Raw genomic sequence first — 11,193 nt, forward strand, 5'->3', positions numbered from 1 at the left:
TTATTCTCCTTGATTTTTACAGTTTTCCAAAACTTCTTGGCATCAGACCCGCAGGAAGAAAATGTATCCAATAAATAATAGATTTTGGCTTCCCTGATAGCCTGGGTATATTTGTTTCTACACTGCCTAAAGGCAAGCCAGTCGGCAGGGGACTGAGAGAAATGGGATTTCCGCCATAAGGTGTTTTTATGACGAATTAAAACAGCCAAGTCATGGGAGAACCAGGGTCTGAAGCGATCCTTTATCCGTAATGTTTTAAATGAGGCATGTTTATTAACTCATTGAACGCCACGCTGTTTTCCCATCTCTACTCAATGGCGCCAGCGTTATTGACCATTTTCACGATGTTTGCGGACCCATCATGTGTTCTGTATTATAGCTATGGAGACAATAGTATGGCTCATTTGACAGGCATTGTTTATAGTCCAACACTGACAAATCAGTTAATTTCTACATACTTTAGTTTGTGCGCTATTGCATCGCCCCTTTCCAAAATAATCAAGTAGTTTTTTTCTAGATGGCGAGATATGACATGTTATATGCATATGCGCAAATCGTTTGGGTTGCTCGCCTGAAACTCCAAATATTTCCAAATCAAAGGTATATACCATATATATATGTTTCTTCACAAAATCATCAAGGAGCGCGGGGGGGGGGGTCGTTTTACACTCCTAAATGAATAATCCCAGTTGTCTCATGGCGATCTCTATCATTTGTGTATATTGGGCATGGCTATCATACGGGAAACAATAGGTTTGAGGCGATCAAATCTCCGACCGATTGCTGTGTCCTGATTCCCTCTGAGAGGGAGGAGTTCCTGCAGCCAAATTCACAGAGAGAGAAAGACCCAGAGACCAGATACCCAGTTCAAAAGGTAGGCGATACTGCGACCTGGCGGGATTCGATCGCCATTGCCATTTTAACGTAGGCAGCAGTGCCAGGGAGACACAGGGAGGTCCGTGCGAGTGTTTAGAATGGGGATCAAAGGATCTAAAAGGATCTAAAATCGTTTTTGGCGGCCAATGAGTTCATATTCCGGCTAAAGGTATTTTAAAGTAGGACCAGACAGCATCGATAGTGATGAAAGAATTAATTCTGTCCCAGTTCTCAGCAGCAACGTCATGGAGAAAGGCTTAAAAAACTTCTTCAGGGAACACTTGGTTACGGTCACTGGTGGTCGTTTGACTGAGGAGCCTGAGTGGATGCAGGCAATGGCGCAGTGATCACTCAGATCTTTCTTTTTAAATTTTTTTATTCTTTTTTTTTTCTCACTTTTTTCTGTATTTTGCTCCCATCCCAATTGAGTCATTATGCCAATTCCCTTCCTGGTCGTTGCGCGCATTGTCCCACTGTCGGCCTAGGGAGGGTGTAGAACTACAACATGCCTCCTCCAATACATGTGGAGTCAGCCAGCCGCTTCTTTTCACCTGACAGCAAGAATTCTCATTGGAGGAATGTAACGCGTGTGGAGGTTCATGCTATTTCCCCCCGATCCCCTCCCTGCTGAACAGGCGCCCCACTAGGGTGACCACCTGTCCCGCGTGCGTGAACACTTTAGGCAACCAACATGCGCTTCCGCGTTGCTCTGAATTGCTCTGATTGGCCGAGCGCGCGCATGAGCCGCGACGTGCTCCTCAGAGGCAGGAATACTAAGCTCCCCCTTAAGCTCCAAGGGGGGATGGAGAGAGGCTGAAAACCCGCAGTTCTTGCCCGACTGATGGGAGCCGAATCCCAGATCCGATTTTTCTGATGAATACCCCCAAAACATGGAGGTCCCGAACGCATGGAAGTATTGATCATTAAAAAAAATATACCGTTAACTGAAATATGTTGTGCCTTTACACATATGTTGGATTATGTAATTGGTTTGTCATGACAAACTAATAAAAAATCACGATTTACACGGTGGCTACAACAACACACAGTGACTCAATGATTCATCATTGTTTACAATGAACGGAAATCGCGATTTTTTATTAGTTTGTCATGACAAACCAATTACATAATCCAACATATGTGTAAAGGCACAACATATTCCAGTTAACAGTATATTTTTTTAACGATTCGTTACGGCGCAATCAATACTTCCATGTGTTCGGGACCTCCATGTTTTGGGGGTATTCATCAGAAAAATCGGATCCGGGATTCGGCTCCCATCAGTCGGGCAAGAACTGCGGGTTTTCAGCCTCTCTCCTCTCTCCTGGAGCTTAAGGGGGAGCCGCGCTCGGCGAATCAGAGAAACGCGGAAGGCGCTCGGCCAATCAGAGAAACGCGGAAGCGCATGTTGGTTGCCTAAAGTGTTCACGCGTCCCGCGTCCCGCTGCAACAGAACAATGTCCCGCATTTCAAAGATCATGGTAAAAACAATAATAATTATGTTTTAAATGTTGTTCATTTAATGCCTCGTTCCAATTACCCTCTTATATTTAAAATAAAAAGATCGGGCGACATCTGTGTCAAAAACCAATGCGCAGCCGAGCCAAGCAGTTCGAGCTGTCAGCCCGAGCTGTCAGTGTGGCGTGCAGGTGCGTGATGACACGGTTGTATGTAGACAGTGGCTATCAGTGAAGTGGAGAAGAAAGACCGCCAAAAATGAAAAAAGTTTAGCTAGCTAAACAAAATGAGAAAATGGAGGCAACTCCTAAGAAAAAAAGACTTTGCTCATACAACAGAGACTGGGAGAAGAAATATACATGGCTGAGATCTGTTTCAGACGATCCCCAAAAGGGCGAGTGCAGGATTTGCCCTCGGAGCTTCACCATCACTGGTCTGGGAGGGACCTGATTACAATGTTTACTAAGAGAAGTGAGACTCATTGGCCTTGGCTCATTTTCTGTGAAGAGCAAAAGAACACGTTTTCATTGGGTGCACAGTTTGCACTATACATTGGACCCGAACGTGTGGAAATTGTAGGTGAAAACAAGTAAACATGGTAAATATGAAGCAAAAAGGTTCACTGTGTACCTTCACTGTCTGCCCCCACCTTGTTTCATTCATACATTTACATTTACATTTAGTCATTTAGCTGACGCTTTTATCCAAAGCGACTTACAAGTTCTGTACGACAAGCCATCAGGAAGAGCACAACTCTATCAGCTGAGTAACAATGTTCATCAAAGTGTTGAGTGCTACAGTGTAGGTTAGTTTATTAGGACAAGTGCATGACAGTATGGTTAGTTAGGGTTAGGGTTAGATTTTTTTTTTTTTTTTTTTTTTTTTTTTATTCAGATAATGGTTGAAGAAGTGCGTCTTTAGTCGACGGCGAAAGATTGGACGTGTTTCGGCTGTCCTAACTGGGGTGGGTAGTTCATTCCACCATTGTGGGGCAAGGACTGAGAATAGGCGACTTCTCTTTGATGACCCTCCCGGAGCTTGGATAGGAGTAGGTCTGAGGCGGCCAGAAGATGCAGAGCGTAGGGGTCTTGAGGGTGTGTAGTTAGAGACCATTGACCGGAGGTAGGCAGGAGCAGTTCCCTTTGCCGCACGGTATGCTAGGTCGAGGGCCTTGAAGCGGATTCGTGCAGCAATGGGGAGCCAGTGCAGGTCCCTAAGAAGTGGGGTGACATGGGCCGACTTCGGTAGGTTTGAGATCAGGCGGGCCGCTGCGTTCTGTTCATACTGTTTAAACATTTGTATCACACAAAACAAATAGCATTTGTATTTATAAATGTGATCTAGCAGAGATAAATGGCTAATATTAACCATACTGTTTATGCTGTATTGGTTGTAATTGAGATAACAGTTAAGTATTAAGTATTTTTACATAAATGGTTATGGCTTTATTGTTTTAAAATCCCAATAATGTTGTGGGTTCACCAGACACACACATATTGGGTGAGTAACCAAAACTCGTACACCACACAAGTATGAATATTACTTGTATCAGCATGCACATCAAATTAAAACAAATAAAGAACTGGCTATTCATCTAATCCTATGGAATATTGAATTATTAACACTTCACTGCTAATAATGCTCAGGAAAGGATGGCTGAAAAGCCTTAGCTCCTGCTCTTTCTATTAATGCAGTGATTTTATCAGCTTGGATACCAAGATTGATGGTTAATGATGAAAGTGTGATTTAAATAAAGATGTTGGTGACATAGTGGTGGCTGAGAAGGTGAAGCATCTACAGTTTAATAAGATTAATAACCAAATGTGCTATATATAGCCTACTGTCGGCGTCGAATATGAAATAAAGGTATTTAAATTATAATATACCGTATATTTTTTAAATAAAAAATAAATCTTTCCCCCCTTCAGATATATGTGTCCCGCATTGTCCCGCAAAAGCAGTGCTGCTGTCCTGCGACTGAAAAATGTTGACCTGGTCACCCTACCCTCGACCGACCAGTAGGAACTGCAGTTTACAACGACCAGGATACATACCCCGCCGGCTTCCCACCCGCTAACACTGCCAATTGTGTTAGTAGGGACGACTGACCAAGCCGGAGGTACCAGGTACAGCTGGATTCGATCCCAGAGTCTCTGCGGTGGTAGGCGAGTGCATTCTCCACTGCGCTACCCAGCCGCCCGATCACTCAGATCTTGATTGAAGACACCAGATTTATAGTTAGATGGGGCGTTAGTAAGGATAACATCGATCAATGTAGCAGATGAAGGGAATTTCAAATTGTGTCTGGTGGGCTCAGATATGATTTGAGAGAGGTTTAAAGCATCAAATTGCTGTGTGACTGTGTCTGGAGGGTTAGTCATGTCCCAATTTAGATCTCCCATGGAGGAAAAACTCGGAGGAGATGTAAGGGGTCAGGAGTTCACTGAGTGTAGTTAGAGTTCAGTCTGGGGCAGAGGGTGGTCTATAGCAGACAGCAACAGAGAGAGAGAGAGAAGTTAGAGGACAGTTTGAGTTTGAACACTAACAGTTCAAATTGCTTAGGAACAGGTCTTGACAGTGAAATAGAGCATTGCAAGTGGTCAAATATAGCTACACCACCTCCTTTAGTGGCTCTGTCTTGGCGAAAGACATTGTAACCTGGTATGGAGATGTTTAGGCTAGAAACGCTATTTTTAAGCCACGATTCAGAGATAGCTAAAAGGAATGGAGACACTGGCTGGGGGGCTCCGGGATTCCATTTCTGGTGTGGATGGACCACAAGAACCTTGCCTACATTCAAACGGCCAAACGTCTGAACTCCCGTCAGGCCCGGTGGGCTCTATTTTTCGGTCACTTCAATTTTACCCTGACTTATTGCCCCGGATCCAAGTGCCTCAAGCCTGATGCTCTCCCCCGTCAGTATGCATCCGAGGAGGCTCCTGTCCACCCAGACACCATCCTTTCCTCTTCATGTGTGACGGCCACCGCTACTTGGGAGATTGAGTCCATTGTCAAGGAGGCCTAGCAGACTCAATCAGACCCGGGTAACAGACCTCCTAACCAGATCCATACCGCCCAGTTCGCCTGGCATCCTGGGATCGGCCGAACCAACTCCCTGCTGCAGCAGCATTTCTGGTGGGCCACAATGAAGGCGGATACCCATGCCTTTGTCCTGGCATGTACGGTCTGCAGTCATGGGAAGTCCTCGCACTGACCTCCTGCTGGTCCCCTGCCTGTCCCGGGTCGTCCATGGTCACATGACTCCAGTTTGCCTACCAGCCCCGACTGGGGGTAGAGGATGCTGTCATCTACCTGCTGAACCGAGCCTACACTCACCTAGACAAGTCTGCGAGCACTGTGAGAATCATGCTTTTTTACTTCTCCAGTGCTGTTGATACCATACGGCCTAGGCTGCTGGGTGAGAAGTTGGAGGTGATGCAGGTAGAGGACTACCTGACGGGCAGACCACAGTATGTGCGACTACAAGGCTGTGTGTCAGATAGACTGGTCAGCAACACCGGGGGACAGTCCTCTCTCCCTTCCTCTTCAATGTCTACACCAACGATTTCTACTATCCTGCCACCTGGGGCAGTGCAGCTGGGGCAGTGGACTGAGAGCGGGGGATACAAACAGGCTGGAAAAGCTGGTCAGGAAGGCCAGTGACGTGGTAGGGGTGGAGCTGGACGCTCTAGCGGTGGAGAGGATGAGCCTGGCTATCATGGACAACCCCTCCCACCCACTACACACAGACTTGGCAGATAGAAGGAGCACATTCAGTGTTAGACTAAGACTCCCTTTGTCTAACTTGTCAATCAAGTTGTACATGTTTTAATTTATTGTTATCCTTACCTGTCTAATTGTTATTATTTTATATGCTGTGTGATTTTTTATGCCTTTCTTTTTTGTTTAACTCTTTTTGCTTACAGTATGTACACAAGTCACAAGTTTCAAGTTTAAATAAAGGTTTGAAATGAAATGAAACCTCCTAAGATAGAACCCCCGCCCCATTAGAACACATATTATATTTCATATAACCTTGTGGAGCAAAGACAAATGGAATATTTGTATAATGCTTGGGAATGCTTTATTAGCAGAAATATCAGTTTTATCAGTATAATACGAGCAAACAAATACATATTCCATCTTCATAATCATCATGAGAATAAGTGACCAAACACTGATGACCTCATACAGGTGACCTCATACAGGTGACATCATACAGGTGACCTCATACAGGTGACCTCATACAGGTGACCAGGTGACATCATACAGGTGACCAGGTGACATCATACAGGTGACCTCATACAGGTGACCAGGTCACATCATACAGGTGACCAGGTGACATCATACAGGTGACCAGGTGACATCATACAGGTGACCAGGTGACATCATACAGGTGACCAGGTGACCTCATACAGGTGACATCATACAGGTGACCAGGTGACATCATACAGGTGACCAGGTGACCTCATACAGGTGACCTCATACAGGTGACCAGGTGACATCATACAGGTGACCAGGTGACATCAGTATCAGATGGTTATACTCAAGAGGCTTGGTACGTTGGGAGAAAGCTACAGTACTTTTTTTATTTAGTAAATAGTCAAATTAACACATTCTTATTGGGTAAATAGTCAAACATTCTTATTTAGTAAATAGTCCAATTAATACTAATTAACCGAGGACAAAGGGTCATTCCAGTTATTTTCAACCTATCATCTGTCATGTGATCCATTCTGACCAAGTGTCCTCAACTTGATCACTAATAGTTGTGTTTTTCTGGCTGCTGCAGCTCCTGTAATTACAGCAGAGTGGAATAAACACTTTTATATGTCAGATGTATATCAACATACTGATGAAGGGTATGTTTTGTCAATTACATTTTGTTTGTCAAATACGTTTTATGGTTCAGCACCAATTTGATGTTATATTTTTATAAATTATTATTAATTTATATTATATTTATATTATTATTATATTATTATGATTATTAATATCTTATATATTATTATTCTATATATATATATATATATATTAGGGATGTTCGATATTGGCTTTTTTACTGATATCCGATATACCGATATTGTCCAATTCTTAATTTCCGATACCGATATCAACCGATACCGATATATGTGGGGTTTCCCCCCCCAAATTTTTTTTATAATTTCAGGTAAATATCAAATAAAAAAATATCAAAATATGCACACCCGAGCCACTAGTGGTCGCCAAAGTGTTAAGAGGATTTATCACTTGTTGTGGAACAACATTATGCATACTTTTCACAATTTGTTCTTACTTGCTTGCCTGGGTAAATAAAGGTTAAATAAATGTAAAAAAAGAAATATTCAAAAATGTTTTCAAAAGAAATGTTAACCGATACCGATCATTTCAGATATTACATTTGAATGCCAATATCGGTAGGCCGATAATATCGGACATTTGCGGTGAGGAGAGAAGGAGGGAAAGCATAGAGACACACAGTGTTGACACAGAGGGGAGGGGCAGGGGGGGACTATGGGGAGGGGCTGTCAGTTGACACAGATGGGAGGGGCTGTGAGGAGGGGCTGTGGGGAGGGGCTGCCAATTGACAAAGAGGGGAGGGGCTGTAGGGAGGGGCTGTCAGTTGACACAGAGGGGAGGGGCTGTGAGACAGAAAAGATTGAGAAGGATTTTTTGTCTCCACGGTGAATCTAGAATCACGACATGGTTTCTATATGCTAACATAACTGTTCTAATGATGAATATCAAACAGCATGCAGCATGTTGTCATGTTATTTATGATTAATGATGAATATCAAACAGCGTGCAACATGTTGTCGTGTTATTATTGATTAATGATGAATATCAAACAGCGTGCAGCATGTTGTCGTGTTATTAATGTCTCGCTGTGTAGACCATGATGACTTTGATTAGGATAAAGACATTCAGAGATAAAAAAAAAATTATTCATGATATATCTCACATCATATTTCTTATATCACATAATATTATTCATATGAATTTACTCTCATTTGTTAAAACTCCACTAAACATCAACATGTCATCCATGTTGAACCGCTTTCTTCTTCTACTGTATCTTCTACTGTATCTTCTTCTTCTTCTTCTTCTTCAGTTATTTAGTTGTCAGGTTGGCCTCCTCCCAGGGTTAGGATGGAAGGAGATGGAGGCACAGGAAGGTGGTGGGAGGGGCTTGTATTTGGTGGGGAAGCTGTGAAGAAAAGACAGAATATGAATATGATCATAATAGAGATAATCATAATAATGCAGTGTAATAGTGTAATATAGAGAGCATGCAGTGTAATAGTGTAATAATGAGCATGCAATGTAATAGTGTAATAATGAGCATTGTAATGTAACAGTGTAATATAGAGAGCATGCAGTGTAACAGTATAATATAGAGAGCATGCAGTGTAACAGTGTAATATAGAGAGCATGCAGTGTAACAGTGTAATATAGAGAGCATGCAGTGTAACAGTGTAATATAGAGAGCATGCAGTGTAACAGTGTAATATAGAGAGCATGCAGTGTAACAGTGTAATATAGAGAGCATGCAGTGTAACAGTGTAATATAGAGAGCATGCAGTGTAACAGTGTAATATAGAGAGCATGCAGTGTAACAGTGAGTGTGGTCTGTGAGATCTTTAGAGCATGCAGTGTAATAGTGAGTGTGGGAGGGTCTGTGAGATCTTTAGAGCAGGCAGTGTAATAGTGAGTGTGGGAGGGTCTGGGAGCGTGTTGCTTTTTAACAGCGGAGGAGTGCAAGAATGTGACAATGTGACCATGTGACCGCGGCAGCGCGAGAAAGCGGCAGTGCGGAAATAGGCTGTCTATTGCCATTCTCTAAGACAAACGCTAACCATAACCAGCTCCTTAACAGCGTCTAAACGTAACCTTTCTAACCTTAACCAACTCCGAAACAATGCCTAACCTTAACCTTAACCATGCCTAACCTTAACCTTAACCATAGAAAGAATATTGCCATTCTCTAAGACAAACTCTAACCTTAACCAGCTCCTTAACAGCGCCTAAACTTAACCTTTCTAACCTTAACCAACTCCGAAACAATGCCTAACCTTAACCTTAACCTTAACCATGCCTAACCTTAACCGGCGAAAGAATACATGTTAAAAAATAAATAAATAAATAAATTGATGGGATTCGAACTTGAAACCAACGGACCGCAGGACCGCCGCGCTGCCAGGTGAGCTAAGCTTCGAATGAGAATCATGGCGGTTTACGGCTAAATAATGCCGCAAGCTCTGCCGCTCCGCTCCGCGGGAGAGCTCCGCTCTGCGGTTGCCGCGCCTGCCGCGGGGCGTGTCGCAGCCAATCAGGGAAAACGCGGAAGCATTCGGCGCACTCCTCCGCTGTTAATAAGCAATAGGCGGTCTGGGAGCGCTTTGACTGGTAGTTCAGTAACACAGGGAGATTGAACATATAAATATAAATAAAGTCATGACACTTTTCATAACAAAACACTTATTATAGAGTTATTATAGAGGTTATACTCCCCTCCCCCGCTGGATGAGTATTGGAGACGTATCTTGTCTAACTGTTGGAGAAGACAGTGTGACAGAATGTACTCACCAGCTAGTCCACGCTCCTCTTGCCCCTGTAGATGACTGTAGAGAAACACGTTGCACATTTAGAAAAGAGTTAGAAGGTGTGTGGTGTTTTGTTGATCATTTGACTGGATCTGTCAGTGTCTTCATAGAGACATTCCTAACGGCTAACACCTTACCCTGAATAAGACCTTAACCAGGATATTAGCTAGTATCTGGAATATTAATGTGTATATAAACACCTTACCCTGAATAAGACCTTAACCAGGATATTAGCTAGTATCTGGAATATTAATGTGTATATAAACACCTTACCCTGAATAAGACCTTAACCAGGATATTAGCTAGTATGTGGAATATTAATGTGTATATAAACACCTTACCCTGAATAAGACCTTAACCAGGATATTAGCTAGTATCTGGACTATGAATGTGTATATAAACACCTTACCCTGAATAAGACCTTAACACTAGGAATGCTCGATATTGGCTTTTTTACCGATACCGATATACCGATATTGTCCAACTCTTAATTTCCGATACCGATATCAACCGATACCGATATATGCAGGGTTGTTCTTACTTGCTTGCCTGGGTAAATAAAGGTTATAGAAATGTAAAAAAAAAAATTTAAAAAAAAATTGTTTTGTTTTTTGAAAACCGATACCGATATTTTCCGATATCACATTTTAATGCCGATATCGGCCGATAATATTGGTAGGCCGATAATATCGGACATCCCTACTTAACACTGTCACTTATACTCACCATTGGCAACGTTGCTTCCTGAGCATGTAACTGAAAAAAGAAACAAGTTTTAAAACCAAAAACACTCTAATATGTATATTACAGCTGCTGATGTGCAATATGTATATTATATGTATCAAATATGTATATTATATTTATATTACAACTGCTGATGTAAAATATGTATATTGTATATTACAGCTGCTGATATAAAATATGTACAGTAATATATTATGTATATTACAACTGCTGATGTAAAATATGTATATTATATGTATATTGCAGCTGCTGATATAAAATATGTACATTATATGTATATTACCGCTGCTGATATAAAATATGTACATTATATGTATATTACAACTGCTGATGTAAAATATGTACATTATATGTATATTACAGCTGCTGATATAAAATATGTATATTATATGTATCATATGTATATTATATGTATGACAGCTGCTGATGTGAAATGTGTATATTATATGTATATTACAGCTGCTGATAAAAAATATGTACATTATATGTATATTAAAGCTGCTGATGTGAA

General features: G+C 42.0%; 1 protein-coding gene across 1 annotated transcript in view; it reads right to left on the bottom strand.

The window, feature by feature from the left end:
• Positions 1 to 9,924: 9,924 nt before the first annotated feature.
• fndc7a (fibronectin type III domain containing 7a) overlaps positions 9,925 to 11,193 on the bottom strand; it is a gene marked incomplete at both ends in the record, with an annotated part of 28,899 nt that continues 27,630 nt past the window's right edge. The window contains one exon of the mRNA XM_084311254.1: positions 9,925 to 9,956. Coding sequence (XP_084167380.1) covers positions 9,925 to 9,956 — 32 coding nt within the window. The remainder of the gene's footprint in view (positions 9,957 to 11,193) is intronic.

This window comes from Notolepis coatsorum (assembly GCF_963971535.1).
Source record: "Notolepis coatsorum genome assembly, chromosome: 3".
Taxonomy (NCBI): domain Eukaryota; kingdom Metazoa; phylum Chordata; class Actinopteri; order Aulopiformes; family Paralepididae; genus Notolepis; species Notolepis coatsorum.